Below are 25,918 nucleotides of genomic sequence, written 5' to 3'. Positions count from 1 at the left end.
AGGGTAGCACCAGATAGAAAGAGTCTGTGTCTTCAAACAGGACTATGTACTTACAGATTTTGTTTTTGCACACAGCTTTCTATTCAACTCTATAGACACAAGCACACACCTACACACTGACAATGCTCAGTCAGAACGCAGCTGTACTAGGCACCTCCGCAGCAAAACAGGATGACCCAGACATGTGCATAAAGCTGGGTGAGTCCGAAGCTTTAGTTAGACAAAAATCCAGTTCTCGTGAGTATTTCCCAGAGTAGAAGGGCCCTTCCATGGTTTAGCCAACAGCCTAGTGGTTAAGGCAATAGCCCAGGGGAGACAGGTTCTAGGTCAGGGGCAGACAATTATTTCGGGCAGAGGGCCTTTTACCCAGTTTTGGCAAGGTGTCAAGGCCCGCACAGGTAGCTCCGTCCCTTGACAGGTGCCCCACCCCCTGGTCACCATCTTGGGACCAATGTCTCAGGGCCAGCACCAGTGGGGCCCAGAGCAGAGCGCAGGGGTCTATGGAGCCCCGTGGTACAGGCAGGGGACAGCATGCAGCCCCAACCCCCTGCTCCCTGGCAGGGAACGAGCTGGTGCTGAGGTTGGGGGAATAGCGGCCCCTTCCCCGCCCCATGGCTGGTGCTCCCTGCTGCAGCTGGTCACAGGGTAGGTGAGGGGCTGCTTTTCCTGCGCTCAGCACCAACTGGTAACCCACCCCCGCTGCCAGCCTGGGCCCCAAGCTGGCTCCGGGCTCGCCCGTCGGGGCTGTGGCCCCCCCACTTACTACTCTGGGCAGTGTTTGTCACCACCACCTCTGTGCTGTCCAGCACGCAACCTCCAGGTGGGCAGCAGCAGTGAACATTGCCTGGGGTAACAAGCGGGGGGGCTGCAGCTGCCGCCGCCATGGCACAGCCCCAATGGGCGAGCCCAGAGCCGGCGCCGGGCCAGGCTGGTTGTGGGGGCGGCTTACAAACTGGTGCTGAGCATGGGGACAAGTGGCCCCTTGCCAGCCCCGTGGCTGGTGCCCCGTGCCGCAGCCACTCACAGCCTGTGTCGTGGGGCTGCCTGTGCCTGTTTAGGACTGCCCCACACAGGCTGCGAGCACCTGCAGCATAGATTCATAGATGCTAGGGTCGGAAGGGACCTCAATAGATCATCGAGTCTGACCCCCTGCATAGGCAGGAAAGAGTGCTGGGTCTAGATGACCCCAGCTAGATGCTCATCTAACCTCCTCTTGAAGACCCCCAGGGTAGGGGACAGCACCACCTCCCTTGGGAGCCCATTCCAGACCTTGACCACTCGAACTGTGAAGAAGTTCTTCCTAATGTCCAATCTAAATCTGCTCTCTGCTAGCTTGTGGCCATTATTTCTTCTAACCCCCGGGGGTGCCTTGGTGAATAAATACTCACCAATTCCCTTCTGTGCCCCTGTGATGAACTTATAGGCAGCCACAAGGTTGCCTCTCAACCTTCTCTTGCAGAGGCTGAAGAGGTCCAGGTGCCCTAGTCTCTCCTCATAGGGCTTGGCCTGCAAGCCGTTAACCATATGAGTGGCCCTTCTCTGGACCCTCTCCAGGTTATCCACATCCCTCTTGAAGTGTGGCGCCCAAAATTGAACGCAGTATTCCAACTGCCGTCTGACCAGTGCCCGATAGAGGGGAAGTATCACCTCCTTGGATCTGTTCGTCATGCATCTGCTGATGCACGATAAAGTGCCATTAGCTTTTCTGATGGCTTCGTCACACTGACGATTCATGTTCATCTTGGAGTCCACTAGGACTCCAAGATCCCTTTCTGCTTCCATTCCACCAAGCAGGTCATTTCCTAGGCAGTAGGTATGCTGGACATTTTTCCTCCCTAGGTGCAGCACTTTGCATTTCTCCTTGTTGAATTGCATTCTGTTGTTTTCTGCCCATCTGTCCATGTCTGCTTGTAGTTGTTCCCTGCCCTCCGGCATGTCTACTTCTCCCCACATTTTTGTGTCATCCGCAAACTTGGACAGTGTCTACTTCACTCCCTCATCCAAGTCGCTGATGAAGATGTTGAAGAGTATCGGTCCTAGGACTGAGCCCTGCGGGACTCCACTGCCCATACCCTTCCAGGTCGATACTGACCCATCCACTACGACTCTCTGGGTGCGACCCTCTAGCCAATTTGCCACCCACCAGACTGTGTAGTCATCCAAGTCACAGCCTCTTAGCTTGTTCACCAGTATGGTGTGTGATACCATATCGAAGGCTTTCCTGAAGTCTAAGTATATGATGTCAACCCCTACTCCTGCGTCCAGGCATTTTGTAACCTGGTCATAAAAAGAGACTAGATTAGTCAGGCATGATCTACCTGCTACGAACCCGTGCTGGTTTCCCCTCAGCATAATTTTTCCTGCCGGGCTCTCGCAAATGTGTGCCTTGATAATTTTTTCAAAGACTTTGCCAAGGATGGAGGTGAGACTGACTCACCTATAGTTGCATGGGTCCTCCTTCCTCCCCTTCTTGAAAATGGGGACCACATTGGCCCTTTTCCAGTCCTCCAGGACCTGGCCCGTGCGCCACGAGTGTTCAGATATTCCCGCCAGTGGCTGTGCAATGACGTCAGCCAATGCCTTTAGTACCCTCGGATGGAGCTCATCCAGGCCTGACGACTTAAACGCATCCAGTTCCTCCAAGTGACTCTGCACCATCTCAGGGTCTATGCATGGTAGCCTGGCACCCTGCTGTTGCCTCTCTACAATCCCAGTGAGACTTGTCTTGCCCCTCACTTAGGAACACTGAGGCAAAGAACTCATTGAGGAGTTCAGCCTCGTCCCCCCTGTCCGTCACCAATTGCTTCTGCCCATTTAGTAGGGGTCCTATTCCACCCTGGGCCTTCCTTTTACTCCCTATATATGTGAAAAACAATTTCTTGTTATCCTTAACTTGGGATGCCATCCTCAGCTCCATGGTAGCTTTGGCCCATCTAACTGCCTCCCTACAAGCGCGAGCAGAGGAGCTATACTCCTCTTTGGTAATCTCTCCCTGTTTCCACTTTTTATATGCTCCCCTTTTAGCCCGTAGGCTGCTCTGGATTTCTCTGGTCAGCCAGGAAAGCTTTCTAGCCCCTTTCCCTCTTTTTCCTTGCATCGGGATTGTCTCTCTCTGTGCCCGAAGGATCATTTCCTTAAGGCACAGCCACCCTTCCTGGGCTCCCATCTCTTCAAAACTCCTACTCTGCAGTGCATCCTTGACTAATCGCCTGAGTTCATTGAAATCAGCTTTCCTACAGTCTAGCACTTTCACCCTACTAGTTACCTTACCCACTCAATGTCTTATGATGAATTCTATTATTTGGTGATCACTGTCCCCCAGGTGACCACCGATCTGTAGGTCCCCTACCATGTCATCCCCCGTTGCCAATACCAGGTCCAGTAAGGCATTCCCCCTAGTGGGACCATGTACCTCCTGCATCAGGTGGAAGTCCTGTACACAGGATAGGAACCTGCGTGAACGGTGGGACTTTGCAGTCTGCATCTCCCAGCAGATGTCTGGGTAGTTTAGGTCCCCCATGACTACCTTAGTTTTTATGGTCTCTGAGAGCTGCCTCAGGAGCCCCAAATCTAGCTCTTCCCCTTGGTGTGGGGGTCTGTAGCAGACCCCTACCACCAAATCCCTTTCTCCTTGACCCCCATGTAACCTAACCCACAATCCTTCTACTTTCTCCTCCTCCGATTCCGTCTTGATAAGGGTCAATGTATATTGCTCATTGACATAGAGCGCAACCCCTCCCCCTTTCTTCCCCACCCTGTCCTTTCTGTACAGTTTATAACCCTCAATATGTACCGCCCAGTCGTGGGAAGAATCTCACCAGGTTTCTGTTAGACCTACTAAGTCGTAGGTGTTTTCTGCAAGCAGGAGTGCTAGTTCATCTTGCTTGCTCCCCATGCTCCTAGCATTAGTATATAGGCACTTGAGCCCTGTGACTGGCGCCTTTGCTGCCCCCCAGCTCTGATTCTCAAAGGGCCCCTTATTGCTTACCTGCTTATTGCTTACCTGTGCTGTACTGCTGGCCGCCCCATGGATTGCAGGGAGGGGCTCCTCTTCCTCCGGCTCAGCTTTTCCCCAGGCTGCTTTTCCCTGGGCTCCTTCCCTGCCCCGGGTCCTCCCCTGACCTTCCCTCCCCTCCCCCCCCACACCCTTTACGTGAGTTTCCAGTGCAGTACAGCCACATGGTCCCAGCCCAGAAGCCCCCACTGGGGCTTTCAGCTGGGGGGGTGGGGCTGGGCGGATGCCCACTGGGCTTCCCCTGGGTCATTTTTGACAGGAACCAGAGACAGATAAATATTAATTTTCTAAAATTTTTAGGGGCTTCGTGGGCCACTGGCCCATGGGTCATATTTTGTCCACCCCTGTTCTAGGTCCTCCTCACGCAGGAGAGGTATGAATCTGTATTTCCTGCTTTCTGGCAAAGTGCTCCAACCAGTAAGCAACAGGCTACCTCAGGCGTGGGCAATTATTTGGACTGGAGGGCACCCAACAAGTTTTAGTGAGCTGTTGAGGGCCGCACACACAAAATCTTTCAGAAGATATCATTTTAACAAATTATAGATAAAAACAAATCATATACTAAAAATCTACATCTACTATAAAATGTAAAAAAAACCCCAAACCAGAGTACTGAGCATTTCAGTGAGCTGTTATGAACTACATAACTTACAGATGGCCAGCGTGGAGTGTGTGGGTGGTTGGGTGCGAGTGTCCATTCTGTGTATCCTGTGCATGTCTGTCCTGTTTATTCTGCATGTGTCTGTCATTCTGTGCGTCCTGCATCTGTCCCATGCTTTTCTTGTATGTGTATGTATCTATTGGGGCTGGGCCCAATGATCTCACAAGGTCCCTTCCAGCCCTAATGTATATGAAATCTATGAATCCTGCATGTGTCTATCCTGTGTATTCCTGTGTCCATCCTGTGTGTACATCCATCCTGTGTATATCTGTCCTATGTGTCCACTCCACGTCCCAGTGTCCATCCTGTTTATTCTGCATGTCCATCCTGTGTCCCCCATGTTTTTCCTGTGTGTCCTATGTGCATTCTTTTTATCCTGTGTCCATCTTGTTTCCTGTATGCATCTATCTTGTGCCATGTGTGCATTCCCTCATACACTCCCTACAGTTGCATTCCCAGGCTGCGAATGCTGCAACACCAGCAGACAATCAGCATTCCAGGGGGAACTAAGGAGCCTGGCAACCTGTGCCTGCAGCCCGCCACACTCGGGTGCCCAGGCCACAGTCCTCACCACCCCACAATCACCCCTGGGAGCAGCAGCACCTCTCATCTCTGTGCAGCAGCAACCTGGGGTGGAAGGCCAAACTGCCCTAAGCCCAGGAGATGTGGAAGCCATCAATCCCTACTGAGCCTCATTTGTTGCTGCCACATGCCACCCTGGAGAAATTCTTTCAGCCTTCCTCCTCCTCCAGGGCTGTCCTCTAGAATCACCATGGGGCATTTTGGCACCTTTGGGGGATGGGGGCAGGCACTGTGCCTTCATTCAGACTTCCCTTCCCCTCCCAGCCTGACACAGCCCAGCCCGGCCCACCTGCAGCTCCCCTTCCCCTTGCACCCCCTCCCCTGCCAGAGAATCCTCAGCATGAGGAGAGGGCAGAAGCCTGGCCAGGAGCTTCCAGCTTCTTGTCCCTGGCACCACCTTTTGGGAAGGGGGTTAGCCACTGGAGCCACAGCTGCTGCTGCAGCCAGAGCCTACCGCGCAAGGGAGGAAAGAGAGTGGGGAGGAGCCAGCTTTCAGAGAGGCAGCCATGAGCCAAATAGAATCACTTGGTGGGCCAGATCCAGACTGTGGGCCAGATGTTACCAGGGTGGATAAAAATCAACTATTTAAAAAAAAAAACCCAAAAAACCCCCAGATTTTTTAAAATTTAAATCAGATTTTTTGAGGGGAAAATTGTTAACCTGAGTCTTGACGGGTGGAGCAATGTCCACAATGATCCAGTAATACATGCTTGTGTGACAACAGAAGAATAGATTTGTCTACCTTACAGAAATAATTGATACATCAGGAAATGAAGACACAGCTGAATACTTACAAGTAGCAGTAAAAACTACAGTAAACTGTGAAAAATAATTCAAAAGTCTAGTACGCAGCTTTGATACATTTGCAGCATTGTCTGTGACAAAGATGAGAAGAAACCAATAAGAAAGTGAAGAAAGCCCCAAGCTAATAACATACGGCTGACACACTTATTTGAAGCACCTCTTAGCCAAAGATTTCAGTGCTCCAGAAATAAAGGCTAATGTTGAAATTGGAAAATACTTCCGTAACAACCACTCTGCAGCAGCTGCTCTGAAGAAAGCGGAAGGAACCAAACTAATGTACGATGAAACTCAGTAGTGGACTGTTCTGAGCAATATATTGAGAACTGGCCTAATCTGACTGACAATTTGTGAACAAAATCATGACAAGATAGATGGAACTGTCATAGCCAAAGTTCTCAACATTGGGCTAAAGAGAAATGTAGAACATATGCTGACTATTCTGAAGCCTATTTGCATAGCCTTCAACAAAGTGCAGGGAAATCACTGTTTTATTGCTGATGTTGTTGAAATTTAGAAGGAACTGAGTGATGAGTGAGACCTTGAAAAGAGAAATACACAATGACAGAGTTAAGGGTGAACCATTCGATAAATATGTGTTTACTGATCAAATTTTAAAGAATGTCACACCAGTGAACTGGTGGAAGTCACTTAAGCACCTGGATCCACCAGAGACTACTGAAACAATAATCTAGTTTTTAACAGCAATAGCTTCTTCTGCAGGTATAGCAAGAATATTTTTTTCTTTGGACTAATTCATTCTAAAAATTGAAAAACTGCTTGGGAACTGACAAAGCAGGAAAGCTTGCCTTTCTTTTCCGTCTATAAATAAACAGGAAGAGGAAGGTGAAGACTGAGTTTGCTACATAACCCAGTACACTTTAAGTTTCTCATGCTGATCTGGCTGAAATAAGCTATTTAATTTTTGTTAAAAACACATTTCACATTTGTAACTAAAATAGTTAAAAATTAAAAAATACAAACGTTTCTTCTGTTAAAATAATTACACGCTTGTCGTTGAAGAAAATATCCAAAATACATAAGCTTGTTGTTTTAGTTTAATAAAACAATTTAAACATCTGTTGTTTTTGGTGAGGGTTGTTGTTGTCCTCCTAATACACTGTGGCAAAAACATCCCCCAAATATCCATCATTAATCTAGTGACTTTGAAGATAGTTTACCTCCCAATGACTTCAAAAGTATCTGCTTCAATTAGCTTTGCTAAATGAATAGCCAAATCATAATTCAGTTTTCTACTGTAGCTGTAAAATTAATCTGAAAAAATATCAAAATAAATCACTGCTTTAAAATTGATAGTGTTTACCTTCCAAAAGTAAAAACAACATCTATCTCTGAGTTGTGAATAATATGTATTATGGTTACATAAAACAAGAATGCACTTTTTGTAGAACACAATGATTAAAATCGAGGCTTCCTGACCAGTGATTTAAATAATGATTTCAATCAATCTGATTTAAAACTAATCCACCCTGGCCTTTGCCTTTCCCCTCCAAGGGCCCCTATTCATCTCTCTTCTTGTAGTTACCCTTCTGCACGTTATATTTAATATTCACCAGATAAAATGGATGGACAGCAATAAGTTTTTGCCCCACTGCGGGGGAAGGCCCAAGTTAAAACCCAAGGCTCCCTCCCATCCCAAGCAGCATCTATCTCACTGAACCACATCCCCTCAGGCTTGTTCTCTTCCTCTTGGCCTCAAATGTAAGTTGATAATTCTTTAATGGCTGAGATCAGCATGGCCAAGATCAGCCTGAATGGCCAAAATCAGTGCCAATTTAAATCCAAAGTACGTATAAAACAAAGTTAAAAGAAACAATTTTGTGAAATGTTTTAAAGAGTTTGTATCTCAGAAATGTGTTGCTTAACTGATCCAGGGACAGTGCTAAAGGCAGTTTGGGGGGGCTATAGTCTCCCAAAAATTCACCTTAGCCCTCCTTCATAGCCACCCCTCCCAGTGCTGCTCCTGTCCAAGCCCCTGGCCTCCCCCCGGGCCATTGCCACCCACACCGCGCAGCTGAGCCCACCCCACTCCCGCCCTCAGCTCGCAGAGGCGCAATGCTCCCCAGCCTGGCCCTGGTCCATGTTTTGCCTTTGTCTGCGCAGCCCCACAATTTTCTGTCTAGCCGACCTCAGCCCCACCCTCCCCTCTCCTCCCCGAGGCTGGAGCTGCCCCTGAACTGATCCCCAAAATCAGAACACCTACACTACCCACAAGCAAATTTCAAGACAGTGAACTGGCTTATGACTTTAGAGCACTCAGAACAGTAGATACATAAATAAATGAGGTGTTACCTTAAGTAAAGTACATTGTATTTACAGCATCTTCAAAGAAATGAGTGATTTTCTTTCTTTTAGCCTTCACCACAAAAACCTCACTCAATACTGAATACATGTAACATCTTGGAGTAAAACTGAGTAATTTGCACTGAGCCAGGAAGTATCCAATATGCTACTCTGATAAATAGTGATAGTTACTTTTTCCATTTTGTTTTTATTGTGGGTTGTTTCTTTGTTTTTTTAATATAAGGAAAAAATAATAGCAAGGTAAAAACACAACACTGGAGGAAAAATTCTGAAGCAAAGAAGCACATCCCCAGATATAAGAACTCAGAGAGGGGAGTCATAAAAAAGCTATAGAGCTGGTAGACTTTGTGTTTCCCTGCTTTGAAAATGGGGTTGGAATAAGTAGTATCGTGCTTCTATACACTTACACCTGGCCCACAAAACAGGGCCCCAGTTCAAACTGAAGCTTCGGGGGCTAGTAAACCAACACTTAAAAACAGAGCCTTTTGCCTCCTAGTTTCAGCTAGGAGCTTTTTCTCACTGGTTCCAGCTGAAAAGCTTGCTAATTTTGTTAGAACAGAATTAACATCCCATTATTTTAGCAAAATGCTTTTAGTGAAGGAAAGTTTGGCTTCAAGTTTAAAGCTCTAGAGAAGTAAGTCTTCATAAAAACACAGTTACACTAGGCAGATACTAGTCTACCTCCACATAGTCTATGAGAGATTAAAATAAATCACCAGATACCAATGGAATTAGTTCATAAGTAATTTGCAGTGAGATAGATGAAAATGCAGTCCAGTTACTCTGCATGGGGAAGATAAATGACCACTTTTACACTACATTGCTACTTTTTTCCTTTCAGTTTACAATTTTAGTTTTTTCTTGCATATATCTACCCCCTTGTATAAACAAGACCCTTTTCTAAGGCAAGAAATCAGGGAACAAGTTTACATAGTGGAATCGAGTTCTGGTTCTGTTCAATCCTCTGACACCAAATTTTCAAACTTATAAAGTTGGTTAAATTGAAAAGAAAATGTTATTCTTTTTAGCTGCTGTAAACGTTATTGGGGTCCTACTTTGTTAGGACCCTTCCTACTTGAGAATCTGGTAAAAAGGTGCAAAGAAACCTTCTTCCTAAATGTACGAGGAAAGTATCTATTGCCATTCTGCTCTTGGCACTGCTGAAAGAAAATCCACACTTCTAATAGGTAGCGAGAGAAGGAAGATGCACCTAATCCCCAGAACCTGTCCCATACTTGTTTCCATCTTAATAAAACCTTACATTGAACATGTAAAATTGAACATGTCTAGCTAGGCCAAAATAGGCAACCTTGACAAGATGATATCTTCAAAAGGATAACTTTTCACTGAAATTAAAATTTGGGAACATTTCTATTAATCTTCAATCTTTGTAAAAGCTATTATCCTGAAACTAGCTGTAGATAGACAAAATAATTACACTGCTTTAAAGGGAGAGGGACTTCAGCTTGTAAGCATACAGCAGCACATCCACTCTAACATCTGTCTGCTCCTATTCCAAAGTACGTGAAGCCAAAATAAAATTATTTAAACTTGAATACAAGACAGCAAATCTGTAAAACTATAAAAAAACACTTTGGTATCTACTTTCTGCTGGATATAGCAGATTAAGAAAGTTACAGCAAATTCAAATTGAACTGTGGCTGCAATCTTTACAGTGAAATAGTACTAAAAGATATGCAGCTGTTCAAGAAAGACTGAAAGAGAAAGTAAGAATAGTAGAACAGTGTTTTCTTTCAATTATACCATTGTAGATTGTGACAAAATAAAAAGGGATTACAATGGGTCAAAAATCTCTTTAAGGGAATACTGGAAGAAAGATGACTCGAGGCAGTGCTGCAAGTATAGTACGGACCTGTGGTTCTCAAATTTTTTAGACTCAATGCACTTCTCTGAAAATGCTGGCTTTCACCCACTTTTTGACTATGGAAAAATAATAGAGCAAATCTTCTGTTGTGAAGAACTCAGAAAGACCTCAACAGGTCAGGATGTTTTTGGCACTACAGATTCCTATTTGAAATCTCTGGGTTTATATCTAGTGAATCACATTTCAGTGTTTGCACCAAACAGTGCTAATAGTTTTGAGGCACCCCCACAACACACTCAATAGGACCTTCCAGCACCCTGTCTGAGAATCACTGATACAGACCTTCAGGGTCCTGTCTGGATTAGGGCTGCACCAATAAAGATTTTCTTGGCTGAAACCAAGGGTCGATTATTAACCAGCCATATCAGCGGATACTAATCCAATAGCCAATTTACAGCAGTGCAGCCCAGCAGCGTGAACAGCAGCCTCCTGCTAGTAATTTTATGGGGGGGTGGGGGAAAGGGGAAGGAAGCAGATCAAGGACACCATGGTGAGGGAGGAAGTGGGTCAGGGATAGGCACTGCCCAGCCAGGGCGGTGAATGTGACCCCATGGGAAGGTCATCCAAGGCTGTGGGAGGGGCGGGAGGGGGTGGGGCGGGCAGCAGTACTGGGATGGGTGGCTACAGAGTGGGCTATAGCCACCCCAAAATTACCCATAACCACCCCTCTCAGCACTGCCTGCCAGCCCCACCTGCCACGAGCGCAGCCCCGGATGAGCCGCCCATGGGGTCGCATTCACCGCCTTGGCTGGGCACAGGTGGCTACGGGTAATTTTGGGGTGGTTACTGCCCACCCCATAGCCACACCTCCCAGTTTTGCCACTGCCCACTTGAGCCCAGCCCTGGCCCAGCCTCCCCACAAGGAAGAGGCTGGAGCAGCCCTTGGCCCTGAGCCAGGGTGCATGAAACTAATAAACTCTGCACTAAATACAAGTGCTACTCTGTTGCAGAGGGGTTTTTTGTGCACAGCAGCAAACATGTAGATACCGACCAGCTGGCTGGGGCACAAGGGTGCTTCAGTGCAGGGGCTGCCTGCCAGCTATCCCTGCGCTGAAGTACCCACATGCCCAGGCAAGTCACTCTGCAGCACAACGAGCCTAGTCAGAGCAGCCCCTGGCTGGCAGGCTGGTACCCCGGCCCCCTGCCAGCCGGGGCTGCTGCAACCTAGCTCAATGTGCTCCAGTCCAGGCACACCTGCAGATGACTGCCTGTGAGCTTCCCAGGAGCAATAGACTACAGAGCAATAACCTCTGAAGTTTATTGCTGCCCCCCTAATCGCATATATAGATGTACCCACAGAAAGTATATAAAGAATGGATATAATAAATGGACATTAAAAACAAACAAACAAACAAAAAAAGAAACCAAAAGAAGCACTATGTTAGAAGTAAAAAAAATGTCAAAATAAAAATAGCCTCAAAATCAAGACTCACCAAAGGATATTAAAATAAAAACAAAAATATTTAATATTTTAAACTAATAATATTTAAATAGTATTTTGAAAAATAAAATAGATAAATAAGAGGAGGGTGGGGCCACTATGCATTGAGACAGTGGTAGACATTAAAGATGATCTAGGTGTGGTCCAAAATCTAAATTAATACCTTCTTTAGCCTTCAATAAAGATAATGACATCAACCATAAAGAAAAGATAGGAAGGATGATAGAAATTACCACAACAGACCTAGAAGCAAAACTCAAGGAACTTAATACATTCAAGTGAGAAGGGAAAAGATAATCTCTCCCCCAGAGTTCTGAAAGAGCTGGTACATATTAAAGGTCCTGTAACAACCACCTGAAGGGAGGTTCCAAAGAGGATGAAGCTAGACTGTTTTCAGTAGTGGCAGATGACAGAACAAGGAGCAATGGTCTCAAGTTGCAGTAAGGGTCGTTTACATTAGATATTAGGAAAAACTCACTCATTAGCAAAGTAGTAATATACCTTACCCAAAGATAGCTTACCCAAAGAGGTTATGGACTCTCCAACCTTGGAGGTTTTTAAGACCCAGATAGACAAAGCATTGGTTGGGATGATCTAGTTGGGGCTGGTCCTGCTTTGAACAGGGGGTTGGACTAGATGACCTCCTGAGGTCCCTTCCAACCCGAATTTTCTATGATTCTATGAGTAAGTACTTTAGAGTGAGCTATCAAACTGGAAAATAGAAGATCGGAGAATAAAAATGTAGTAGCTCCATTTATGGAGGGACGGTAAGTGATCTAGATATGCCTATTAATCAGGCCTCAGAAATATGCAAGGCTTCATAGTAAATTTGGAGAAAATTTGGAATAATTCAAGATAGAAGGCAAATATAAAAATATTATAAAATGTAACGTGGTTTTATCAATGATAGATCATGCCAGACCAACCTGATACCTTTACAGAGAGACCCAACAGATGTTCTGCAGAAAGTAAATGCAGTAGATCTAATCTGGACTTTGGTAAAGCAGAGACAGAAAGCCACATGGGAAATCATTACTGAAGCTGGAAAAGGTAGGGGACTAGCAGAAGAAGAACAAGGTTCAAAGGATAAGGTGGGTAAAAAAAACAGGCCAAAAAGAAGATAGCAGTCTGAAGGGAGATTACTAGTGGCATTCCTCAAGTATCTGTCTTAGGTTCAATCTTGTTCAATAATTTAATTTTTAAATTTGATAAAAGAAACAAGAATATGATGACATTTGCTAATGAGACAAAGGTCAGAGGCACTGTCAACACAAATGAGGATATCACATGGAAAGAAATGGATGACCATGAGAATCGGAGTAATAGAAATAGGATGAAATCCAATTGTACAAAACCAAAATTTTGCATGTAGAAACTAATAAAAATTATTTGTGCTACAGGTTGGCGAACATCAGTTGTAAGTAACTAAAGAGAAGGACCTGTATGTACAGGTTTCCCTCGCCAACCACTGGGATTAGGTTCCTGAAAGTTCCTGTGGTTGGCAAAACCGTGGTTGGCAAAACAAAAGGCTTATGGGAAAAATTCCAAGTGGTGGGGGGAACCTGTACCAGTTAAGTGTATGATGATTGAGAATACGGCCAACATGATCCCAGGATTTAACAGGCAAAGTATTTTCAGTAGGGAGTGAAAACCATTAATGCCATTGTATAAGACACTGGTAACTTCATCTGGAATACCATCTAAAATTCTAGTCACCTTTGGTCAAGAACAATGAGCTCAAAGTGAAACGGATGCAGGGAAGGATGCTAGCGTGATCAGACTAAGAGCTGGCTTTTTAATCTAGCAAAATGAAGGCTAAGGGGAAAAATGCTGCCTATAAGTACCTCATAAAGGAGAAAAAATATTCCAAACAAAGAATAACAGTAGTTCAAAAACAAATGGGTGAAATTATAAATTACAGAAATTAAGAAATTAGAAAAACAGAAACTACAAAGTTTTTAACAATCCATGAGGTTCTGGGACTTCCAATGCAGTAGTGGAGGAAAAACAAATTCTAACTAGGTTTAAGATGAAGACTGATTTTTTATGTAAGGGACTTGATGGGCTGGTTTTCAATACCAAGGGGCAAGACCTTGACTCAGGGAGTCCCTTCCAATCCTACAATCCTAAAAATGTGAAACTGAGACACACTAAATGTAAGTAGGTTCTCTTTAGTGATCTGGAAACAACCTGAAGCTTACACAAACTCAAATCAGGAGAGCTATTCCTGCTAAGCATGAATAAAAAAAATCATATAAAACATGAGCAGTTTTTCACAGAATGTAGTTGTACCTTGTGGTAGCTGTACCTAACACATGGTTAGGTAGCAGGCACAGAAAAAACAAGTGACAATCTTCATAAAGTTCAACCTTAATTATTAAGTGACCTAACAGCAATGGAGTGTATACCATTAGCCTACTGTGTGGTAGCAGTACTGTGCTAGACAGCCAGCCATGCCAGCATGGCTTTGGCAAAAAATACTGATGCAGACAAAAAATAGTTAACAAAGCTCAAAACTGCCCTTTGCTGCTGATTCCATCCTCTTATCTGCGAGAATGTAGAGATGGTTGTGTCCTTGATTCTGTATGGTAGACACTGTAGGATGTATAATTATGCTGCTGTCTTTTGACATAGGGTAAAATTTAAGAGGCATGTGAAGATCTAACATGGAATCAGAGGAGTAATGTCAGCAAGTGGTTTCACTTCTACATTAGACTAGTTTTCCTCTGTCTCATTTCTGTGTACTTCCTCTGAAGACTAATTCAGAATAGTTATTGCTTCTTTAAACATAATGCTAAAATAAACAGAAGGGAAAAAAAAGAATGGTTTACCCCCAAAAAACACTTCTTAATTTGGGTTAGAATCTGAAAGCTGACTCTCCTCCAACAAGGAGTTTTGGGATTTATACCATTTGTGAGAAACGAATGACACTTTGCACATCTTAAAACACCTCCAAAGACCATGAGTGTGCAACCTCCTTAAAGCTGTGGGCTGGAGCAAGCTGGGTGGCTTTGGCAGTGCATCAGCAGTAGCGGGATTTTCCCTGTGCCTCTACCAGAGCCATGCAGCTGAGAGCTGTGCTTGTGCCACTGCTGCTTTTCCCAGCCCACTGCTCCCAAGCTGCAATATGAATGCAGCTTCCAGCCAGAGGGGAGCAATACAAGTGCAATTTTCAGCTCCTTTACCCTAGCACAGTCCCAGCAAAGGCACAGGCAAATCCCTGTGGCTCCATAGGCCATACAGTGCCAAGTCATACATTACCAACCCGTTTCAGTTGATGCTCCCACTTGGACACGAGACAATGAAGGCAATGAGGAGACTCACTTAGCAGGCTTATTTCTTCTGGGTACAGAGGGGACTTAGAGGGACTCCTACCTTATTCAAAAGGCATTTCTGGACATGAAACAGACTCTACCCCCAGGGGACACCAGCTTCTAATGCTGGGGATTCAAAGGAAGTCCTTGTCACTTGCTACGCTGGGAGACAGAGCTAAGATGACATGTCAGCCAAAGTTAGTAGGCTGTAGGCCAAAGTTAGTAGGCCAAAGCTAGTGAAGAGCTGGAACATTTGCTGCTGCCATTTCCCAGAAATTCTCTGGACACAGGGAGAAAGATCTGCCCTAGCCTGAGAACTTTACACTTCATGTTTACACTTTACAATTCAGATACTCAATCCGCAAAGGCCACAGGGAAATAATTTCTAGCTTTTCCTTTCTTTTTAAACTTCTCAGTCACAATGAACTCTAGAAACTATGGAAAGAAAAGAAACACTCCCTGCTTAAAAAGAAACGGAGAGTCTGAAGGCACAAAGTCTTGAAATTGTTTTATTCTGTTTGTTTTTTAATTCATGATGCAGCAGGGAAGAGACTAGATGAAGCTGTCAATGCAGAACTGGGGCTCACTTAAGCCCCCTTACACATTTACATTTGTTGTAGGGCATACGAGAGTATGAAACATGCCACACAACAAAGCAATTTGTTCCAGGATAAAAATGGCAGGTCTGCCACAAAAATGGCAGCTCCAAAACAAAGGGGAGGGAAGGAGAGCAGCTGGCAAACTGTCAAGGAGACCTGCAGGCTGCCATATCCCAGTTGCCGCCGGGCAAACCAATTCTAGCTTACTTATACACTCCTTGGGAGGAAAGGAAGTAGGGGGGCGCTATGAATCTCTGGTTCTCACTACTAAGACACAGTACTACAGTGATTCTCAACCAGGGTATCAGGGCACCCTGGAGTGCCACAAGCTCTTTTAAAGAGTGCCACGAAGTGTGAGGAGATAAATAGCGGTGAGGAGGCAAGTTCAGGCTCAAGCTAGTACGTGCCTGGCTGCTGCCCCGCTCCCACTACCTAGCCCTTCTGCAAGGAGGTAAGAACTCTAAATCAATAGGTTTTGAAACTGGGTGGTGCGCAATTCATGAAAGTTACAGAGGGGTGTCTGGAGTCAAACAAGAGGTGCCTTGAATCTAAAGAGGTTGAGAACCACTGCTTTATAGCATTGGATACCCACTGTCAAGAGCACAACTCTGAAGAATCTGGCTTGGCGACCTTTCCAGTTAACAGCTGTACAACAGACATGGCAATTCTAGTTATGGTGTGAAGAGAAATACAAGCCCAACCAGCTTCTAGGCTACAGCTGTCCAACTGGCAGCCCAATCTGCATGCAGCCCATGAGGAGTTAAGCTGCAGACCCCAGGCGTCTGTCTAGCTTCCGCTGCCCCACTGCTCTGGTTGCAGCAGTTCTGGGCTCCCCCCCACAGCAAAAAGACCAGTAAGATTGGGTCAGACCAAGGCAGCCCAAGAATGAGCAGAACAGAGCAAAGTACTCAAAGCTCACCCCAGTGTTCTGAAGGCAGCCTCCCAAATATATGTTGTGTGAGGGTGAGGACGTACCTTGATCAACCAAAGTGGGAAGATGGGATGAGAGTCACTTGGGGGTACCACACATCCTGTTACAGAGTGCCCATATGGGGCATGCAGTGCAGCTGGGGGTTGCAAAGAACATCCACATAGCGCCCAGCGTCACCTGGTGTAGCCTGTGGGGTATGTGGCTGCCCAGGGATTAGAAGTTAGACAGCCCTATTCTAGGCCAGACTGGAATAACGTGGCATATTGAAAGTGGTGTCACAACGTTATTTCCCCACTTTTCTTGATAACATCTCTCTGTCTCATATTTTCTTTTGCCATCATGCTTTCTAAGATTACATTGCCTTCACTGATATTCTTACACCGTTTTAGGCTAATTATTTTTTTTTTAATTTAATGAAAATATCTTTTAATAAAATATGCTTAGGGAAAGGTATGTCAATAATATTTTTAAAAACCAGCTACTCTTAAACAAGCACTTTAAAGACAAAACTGTAGACCAAATTCTCCCAGGATTTAACTGAATTTGTTTAAAACAAACGTGAAAAATACTGCTGCCTATTTTTAGCCTAGTCAGCTAGCAATTGTACAAAGGGCCTTTGTACTACAGTACTAGATAATCAACAGTTTGGACATTTTGTTAAAAAAAAATAAGCTACATGTATTATACTGAATAAAACTTCCTTCTTCAGGAAAGGAATCTGGGTATTTCATAACGGCTCCTACAAGAACAACATGCTGTATTAAATACAATACTAAGCTAACGTGATATGTCAAACAGAAGCATACAGAAAGTTAGGACCCAGTTGCGGCGCTCAAAGCAAATGTAACTCGGTCTTTTCTTAAAAGAAAATATTTTGCATTATTAGATGTCTGTCAAGACTTAGAAATCTGCAGCAGGACTGCCTATGTTTCAGTACAAACCGCAAACCACAACCATTGAAATCAAGAGAACCAGACAGACAGCTCCAACCAGCTACAATATCAACCCTGTGACAAGGACAACAGAATTCCTCTGGCTGTCACCTATAGCTCTGTCACAAACCCTGTTATGTTTTGGGGGTTTAAAGAATGTCATGAATGTTTTCCTGTGTTTTACTGTACTGAGACGGCATGGGTGGTCCCACTAGAAAGCCCAGGTTATGTTGCATCTGTTTATGTTACTTTTCTTACAGTATAGATTAAATTATGGTGTCTGTATATATCTTTATGGTTTTAGATATGGGTTAGTCAAGGAAAGGGTGTGGGTGGATCTGCTACAACCTTTACCATTGTGTTCTAGGACAAGGACATTTGTCACTCCCAATTGCAGACAGGAGGAGTTGGGTCCCAAGGCACTATCTGTAATGAGGAAATCGCTAGGCCTGTGCAACATGGCAAGCATTCGAATTCGGACAATTCAGAAGGACAGTGATTCAATTCGGAGATCTGAATCACTGTTCCGATTTGATTCAGCTCCGCTTCGGAGATTCGACCATAAATTAAACAGGCAGCAGTCCTCACCACGGTGGACACAGCTGCCCCCAGCTTGTACGTCTGTTGTGGTGGGCAGAGGGGTTTGGGGGGGGGAGGGGCAGAGCAATGCCCCCACAGCGAGTGAGGGATTGGGGCTGGGAAAAGCTGCCCAGCTGAGCTGGGGGGCGCGGGACTTGGGAAGGGGGGGCGGGGGGTGCAGGATGCGTGTGCGGCAGTGCTGGGAATGGGGGTTCTGCCCTGCTGCCACTTGTCTAGCTGGGGAGGAAGGGGAGGGGGGCGCAATGCAGGCGCAGCTCACTCCAGGCAGAAGGGGGCAAGCCAAGCGGCAGCAGGGCATAGTCCCTACTCCCAGCACTGCCATGCCCGCATCCCTTTCCCCCCTGCCCCAGCTGGGCAAGTAGTAGCAGGGCATAGCCCGCTGTTTGCCCAGCTGGGGTAGGGGGCTGCTGATAGACAAGTTGGGGCGGAGGTGGGAGGGGGGGGCGCGCATGGTGTGGGCACAGCCGCTGCTTGCTCAGCTGGATATAGGCGCTGACGCCACTTGCCCAACCCAGGGAGGGGGCAGCATGCGGGATACAGGCGCTGCCACTGCTTACCCAACCAGGGTGGGGTGGCACAGGATGTGGGCACTGCCACTGCTTGCCCAACCAGGGTGGGGTGGCATGGGATGCAGGTGCTGCCACCGCTTGCCCAGCTGTTCCATCTCCAAAACTCTGGTCTGGTTTGCTTGCATAACTCTTTTCTTCTATGTAATAATCTCTGCTATTGTTTGTCTCCTTACAGATTGCCTGTGAAAAGAGTGATTTCTGGGCAAGTGATATTCCAGGCTACCTTCTACAGAAAGAGGGATCTACAATTTCTTCTCGGCCCAGAAGCAGGGGCCACATGGAGCTGACAGATCTCCTTAATGCAGCTGCTGGGTACATTATAAAATGCAGTGAAGCTGAAGCTTGCTGGGGTAGGGAGCTATCCTAAGGTGCCTTGGTCTACCAAGCATGGAGCAGAACAGTAGGGGGTAACTCAGGGCTCTGAGAATCCCCCGTGGACAGATTTTTCCCAAGCTCCTAGCCTGAACACCTTAGATACGTCATTAATTTCTTCCCCCCCTTCCCAGCTCCCCTCTCCCCACAAAGTGACAACCATCACAAAGTAGCCTTGGGAGACATCTCTGTCTTGGATTACAGATAGCCCTCTAGCCTCAAATGACATCACTCCAGAAACAGACTTTGTAACTCCAATTCTTACCAATCCATTGGTTTTCCCACAGACCCTGATGCCAGCTAAGTTCGGTCATAGACCATGTTATCACTGGAGCAAACAACACTAATAACAACATCCAAGGTTCCTTCACCTGCACCTCTACCAGTGTCATATATACACCTGCTTACAGTGCCTCTCTTGTCTGCTTTGGATAACTGAACCCCCTGTAACAGAATAAATGGACCCCAGTCTAACATCACACACACAAGCCTGTGGCAGAAAAGGCTTGGACATTCCCTGGGATAACCTGCTTGGACATCCTATCATGGACCTCAGAGCTTCTGTTCTGAAACACCAAAACTTCACAAACTGACTTGAACTCAAAACTGCAGAATAAAAAACCATCCACAGCATGGATTGTGTTAAGGGACTCAGGATTCTTATCATATTACCTGGTCTGGCTTGTATAACCCCCATGCTGCTCACTGAGTTAACTGCCTTTTTCAAACTTACTAACCTATTCAACCCACCTATACCTATCTCCACAGTGTTCCCCTCCCCGCATCCTTTGTATTTCAGTTCCCTTCTATTAAGAAACACTGCTTTCTACAAGTCTAGTTACAGTATCTAATGAACTAGTCTGCAAGGTGCTATACTTCCCTGCCTTCTGTCAAAAAGGAATGAGAGGGCTTCCACACAAAGGAACAGATAGAAGGCCTGGGGATCCTAATAAAAAAATAAACAAGCTGGACCGCCCTCCATGCTAAGGCATAATTAGACTTGGCAGAATTCAGTTTTTATTTTTTAATAATTTTGACAGCTAAAATCAATGATTATTTGAAAGCACTTCTTTTGATTTTTATTGATTTTTATCAATTTAAATTTTCAGGATTGCATGAAATTAGGTGTGGGGAACAAAATTTAGTAATGACTGTTACAGTATACTGTTAAAAGCTTTACAAAAATCACATGTTAAAATATAAAAAGTAAATACCCATAAATCAATAAAGCATGCCTGATCACGCAGGGGCTGGGCCAGGCTCACCAGGAGTTTGGTCCCTGTCTCGATCATGCAGGGGCCAGGGTAGGCTTGCCAGGAGTTTAGCACCTGATCCTCAGCTGGGTCCTGGGCAGAGCGAGCAGCTGGCAGCACTGGGCTTCCAGCTGTCAACAACCCTGCCCCTCCAAACACAGCGCTACCAGCACAGCCCCCAGCTCTAAGCAGTGAGCAGGCACAGGTCCCCCCATCCTGCCTGCAGCAGCTGATGTGTATGTGTGCACACAATGCTCCCTGCCCCAGATTTCCTTACCTCATCCTGATTTTTTTCTCATCCTCCTTCTATATATTTCAATGATTACTAACAGAAATATTTTTCCCTCGATCTCTGTCAGGTGAAATCAATGATCATCAATGTTTATCAATAAAAATCAAATCTTTCCAAGCCTAGGCATAATGCACAGGGATAAATAAAAGAAAAAGTGTACGAGCTCATAAAGGAAGTGAGAGTCAAAATGATAAACTAGAAAGATGACTACAGCAGCACCATGGTTTTAAATGGACTTGAAGAGAAAAGGTTGTATTAATCAAAGCAAGAGAGATTACAGCAGCTGAAATGTTAGAGGGTGGGAGCTGGGATAAGAACAAACTCTATTCAGAATCAGCAACATTTTCTCCCTCTCCAGGCAGCTCAAGCTTTATGCCCAAAGTACTTGAGACTGTGTTAATTTCTAGGAAGTAGCTGCTCTTCCCAGCTACCTTTGGTAAGGAGCAGTATACAATTCTTGAGTCAATCTATAAGAATTATTAAAACATGGAGCAATGCTATAATAAACGTTAAGCATTAAGGTTTTCCAATAACATCCATCCGCTGCAATACAGTTTCCCTTTATTTTGAGAGAAGGCAGTACCTACCCTCTTTGAAACAAATCCACATTGTAGAATTTGTGGAGCTCCACGGAGAATTCTACCATGGCCTGTACTTCACTCATTTTTATGAGGATTCAGAAGCCCAAACTTGTCACCACCTTAGTTACTGGAAACAGAAAAAATAAACTTTTTGAAACAAGAAACAAGACGTCTCTTCTGGAACAGAGTGATCTGGAGGACACATAACCTTTTGAACAGACTCCCAAGTTTAGATGCAAAGAGATAAGCCAGTGCTGGTTGTCCACACTGCTTCTTATCAGCATCCCCGTCCTACATTCGCTTGGCTTGTATAGCAGTAATAATTTTGTAGTGGCTTAACTAGAGCAAGATGAGGAAAAAAATATTTTTTCTTGAGACAGAAGTGCAAGAAAAGCTTTCTTTGGACAACACAGGTGTGTCTACACAGTGCATTAATGCACTTTAGTTAAGGTTCATTAAATCTAGTACTTAATTTGTGAAGTACCAGGAAAATGCACATTACCCAGTCTTAATGAGCATTAACTAAAGAGCATGGGGCGCTTTACACGTGCTCTGGGATCATGTGTGGGCAGGATGCTGTAATCAGAGAGGCTCCAGGAGCCTTTTTGAGTCTTTTTTATGAAGATTTATCTTAACGAATAAAAAATCCCCACAGAAAAGGGGCGACGGGCAGTACAGAGCCCACTGCACATGCATGTGACAGCCGAGACCAGAGCTCTTAGCAACAAAGAGGGGTGCAACTATGCCACAATGTACCCTTTTTAATCAGCTCCTGGCATTATAAATAGGTTTTTGACTGGACATTCATCTCCAACCAATCTGTCAATTGAACAGTAATGTCTCATGACCAATTGAAGTCAACACTTAAGTAAATATATCAGCAAACCTGATAATGAAGGTGCAATTAACCTTAATGTAAAGGTCAAAACAAAGAGAGGGCGTTAGCCAAGTGCTATGTCTAGTTCTTTCCATATATACAAAATCTAAAGGGAATTTTAATATCTAATAGTATTTAACCACTGAAATTGAAAAATTGTACAAGGAATCCCAAGCGGTAACTAGAATGTCAATTAAAGTCTATGATACACTAAACGTCAAAATTCTGCTTTCATTTACAACTTTCTCTTTGGCCATTTCAGGACTTGTATGAAGAGTAGATTTTTTTTAAAAATCACCTGTAAATTACTACCAAAAGGATCTTTGCTCTCACCTCCACTTGTAAATAATCCATCTTAATACATGAAATAGCCAGTCTTCTATTTCTTCATTACTGCTATCAAAAGCATATTGTTTGCACTAAAAATAAATCAGATAGAAAGATTTTAGTAATGGAATCTCTTTGAGTAAGCATATAACAGATCTCTCCCCCTGCCCTCCATCCCATCTCATTTCTTCCTGACACACCCTCATGTTTTTATTAATCCATTACCTACAAAATATTAGTAAAGAATAATTCTACCTCTATTTCATGCTTAAATTATGAAGTATTTTAAATGCAAGAAAAAATGCTGTCAAAGCCTTTTATTTGCCTGATATGCTTTGAATTTCTGGGAGGCAATGTACCTGTTTCAACACATGTAAGATTACTTTCCTTTTATAGAAATACTTTTAACAGCTCAAACAGCGAAAACATCTTTTACAAATGAAAACCAAAATTACTTCAGTAGGTTGTAGAGATGAGCAATTAAACTTCTGCTGCCCCTCCATGTCTGTCTGAACCAGAAAGTATCTAAGGCAGGCCTGGGCAAAATATGGCCCGTAGGCCGAATTCAGCCAGCCAGGCCATTCTATCCGGCCCATGGGGCCCCTCCAAAAAATAACTGCTACCAGTCCACGGCTGCCCCTCTGAAAGCCAGCAGGAGGCAGGCTTTCAGGAGGCTGCCAGCAGCAGTAGCAGGCAGGAGGCCCTCAAGGCACTCTTGGCTCGCAGCAGACAGAGATCCTAAGCGGCGCACACACCTTCACACCAGGCCAGGCTGGCTCCATACAGCCACGCGGGGCTCGCAGCACTGCAAGCAGGAGCCGCGCACAATTGGGCTGGGCTGGTTCCATGCCTCCACATGGGACTTCCATCACTCCCATCACTCCAGCGGGAAGCTGCATGTGGAGGCATGGAACCTGCCCAGCCTAATGGTGTGCATGTGTGGGTGGGGCTGAGTTTTGGGGGCTGCATGTGGTGGCATAGAGCAGACCCAGCCCGCTGGTGCACGCCTGCAAACCAGACCAGGTTGGCTCTGTACCACCACATGGGGCTTGTAGCACTGCAGGTGGGAGCTGTGCACTTTTGAGCTGGGCTGGGCTGACTCCATGCCTCCACTGGGGCTTTTCAGCACTCCAGGGGGAAGCCACATGTGGAGGCATGGAGCATGCGCAGCGCAATGGCACATGGACTGAGAGCCATGGGTAATTGTGTGCCATCAGGCTAGGTGCACTCCGTGCCACCACTATCAGCTTCCTGCTGGAGTGCTGAAAGCCCCACATGAAAGTGTAGAGCCTGCCCAGCCCAATGGAACATGGCTGTCATCCACAGCACTGCAAGCCCCATGTGCTGGTATACAGCCAGTCTGGTCTGGTTCGAAGGCGTGTGCTACTGGCCAACTCCACACCATGTTCAGCCTCTGGGACTCAGCCAGAGCTGTGCACCACTGGGTGGGCATTGAGTGGTCTGAAGACCTGCTGCCTGTTGCTGCCAGCAATAGAGGCTGTGAACCATGGGGAGGGGTAGAGAGGGGGAAGGAGGCACGTGGTGGGGGCTGCCCCCACTCCCCTACACCCCACATACACCTCAGAGACCCACCCACAATCCCACCCCCATCATAGGCCCAACACATCCACCTACCCCACACATATCCATGGCCCCCTTCATTCCTTCACAACCTGCCCCACAAACCCCACACCCAGGCCCCCACAAACTCCACACAAATATACCCCACACCCACACAGGGGTAACGCATAGGCGATGCTTTTACTGCGAGTGAAATCAGTCCCCCTCAGCCAGCAGGATTGGCCACTGGGGGACCCTCCCCACCCTCCCGGTCACTGACTGGTGTCGGGTGGGGCACATGTCCCCCCTGACTCAAGAGGCACCAGACACCCATGCACCCACACACAATATACAAAACTTTATTTTGAGCTGTTATGCAATCACCTCTATATATGATATGCAAATACATGTAAATTAGGACAAAATATTTTTTAAAATAAAATCAAAAGATGTTATAGTAGATGTTTGATTTTTAGTATATGATTTGTTTTTTTTTCCAGTTCCAAGATGGCAAACCCTCCTCCCAAAAGGAGTACTTTTAGGGGTAAGGAGAGGGACATCTGGTGGCAAAGGGCAGGGGTTAGGGGGTGGGACTTCCAGTCCCAAGATGGCAATTGGGGCAGGGCACCTAAAGGAGAGGGGCTACACTTGTGACCCTTGACAGCTGGAGGGCTGCAAAAGTTGTTAAGTGGATCTCCAGCCAAAGTAATTGTCCACCCCTGGTATAAGGGGACATATACACGTGACACTTAGAATAGTTTAAATGCAGTTTAAACCTGAAACAATCAAATAAACAAGCTTGTTAAACCAGTTTAAAGCCACCTCCATGGGGGATGGAGCTACTTGGAGCAATTCAAAAGCATACCTGGAAAATTAAGTAAAATTTGAACAGGGTGCACTGTGAACTACTGCAGTCTTGAGTGCAGACACCAAACATTCCATGATCAAGTAGGTCCTCTAGGGATCCCATACTGCACTGCTCTCTACCCCCTCCCCACACTCCTGCAGACTGGCTGCTCTGACAGCCAGAACGCCACTGCCTCCATTTTGTTCTTTCTGTTGGCACTTTTTTTTTTTTTTAAATCAACAAGCTCCCTTGGACTGCTGGTTCAATAAAAGCAATCTTTCTAAAAACCATCGTTGCTTTCACTCCTCACTCAACTATAACTAGAGACCTCTCTAATTTGTGGCGACTGCTCGCCAATTTTGTGGGGAGCATGCAGGGCCCGGCAGCCATATCGCAGGCAAGGCGCTGCAGCCCACCCCACACCTGGGTGGCCAAGGGGCCCCATGGCCCCACCTCTCACTACTAATTGTCTGTGAGGGCTGGCAGCCCCACCTCTCATAACCAATTGGTGGAGAAGGGTGGGCCTGCATGACAGGCAGCCCTCACAGACAATCAGCAGTGAGGGGCAGGGGCGGCAGCCATCTTGCCAGCAGCCCTTCCAGTTAGCAGCCCCCCCTTTCCCGTTTTCTGCCCCAGCAGGCTACCACAACACCCTGAGAACTTCTGGCATCCTCTGAGGAGACAGCTTTTGGGGGCGGAAAGGTTACCCCCCCGCCCCGTTGATTTCACAGGCAATGCCAAATTTCGCAGAATCCAAAAATTGAGTGCCTTCACTGAATAAACAGTGAAGTGGCCAATGCAGTTTGGCAGTTGATTATGTTCACTTTAAATACATTCAACACCAATTACAAAAGTCAAGACAAGGGCCTAGAAACAGTGAATTAAAAAAAAAAATCGATCAGAAATAGATTTCAAAATTCCAGAGCCTAGAAAATAACGCAATCTGGCTTTCTAAAAGGCAAAGCCTCTCATTTCAAGCTTCCTATTCCATTACTAGTATGAGAACACTACATTGAGACTTGCATGACAAGTTTGAGAGAGATAAGAGAACCTGTAACAGGGGTAGGCAATTATTTCAGGCGGAGGGCCGTTTACTGACTTTTGGCAAGCCATCAAGGGCCACATGACAGGTAGCCAGGGACAGATAAATATTA

At 45.7% G+C, this 25,918-nt stretch overlaps 1 protein-coding gene across 6 annotated transcripts in view; it reads right to left on the bottom strand.

The window, feature by feature from the left end:
* Positions 1 to 25,918, bottom strand: part of FAM135A (family with sequence similarity 135 member A) — a 143,414-nt gene that overhangs the window by 101,103 nt on the left and 16,393 nt on the right. For 5 of the 6 annotated variants that reach the window (XM_059730908.1, XM_059730888.1, XM_059730901.1 and 2 more), the window contains exons 2-3: positions 22,364 to 22,449; positions 21,160 to 21,280 (exon numbers count right to left, since the gene is read on the bottom strand). The exons of the other annotated variant lie outside the window; for it this stretch is intronic. In XM_059730908.1, coding sequence (XP_059586891.1) covers positions 21,160 to 21,236 — 77 coding nt within the window. In that variant the 5' untranslated portion in view covers positions 21,237 to 21,280; positions 22,364 to 22,449. The remainder of the gene's footprint in view (positions 1 to 21,159; positions 21,281 to 22,363; positions 22,450 to 25,918) is intronic. 6 annotated transcript variants of the gene reach the window in all.

Source organism: Alligator mississippiensis, chromosome 1 (genome assembly GCF_030867095.1).
Source record: "Alligator mississippiensis isolate rAllMis1 chromosome 1, rAllMis1, whole genome shotgun sequence".
In the NCBI taxonomy this organism is placed as follows: Eukaryota; Metazoa; Chordata; order Crocodylia; family Alligatoridae; genus Alligator; species Alligator mississippiensis.
Note: the sequence above shows the minus strand (reverse complement) of the source record. Positions and strands in the feature narration are given on the sequence as shown.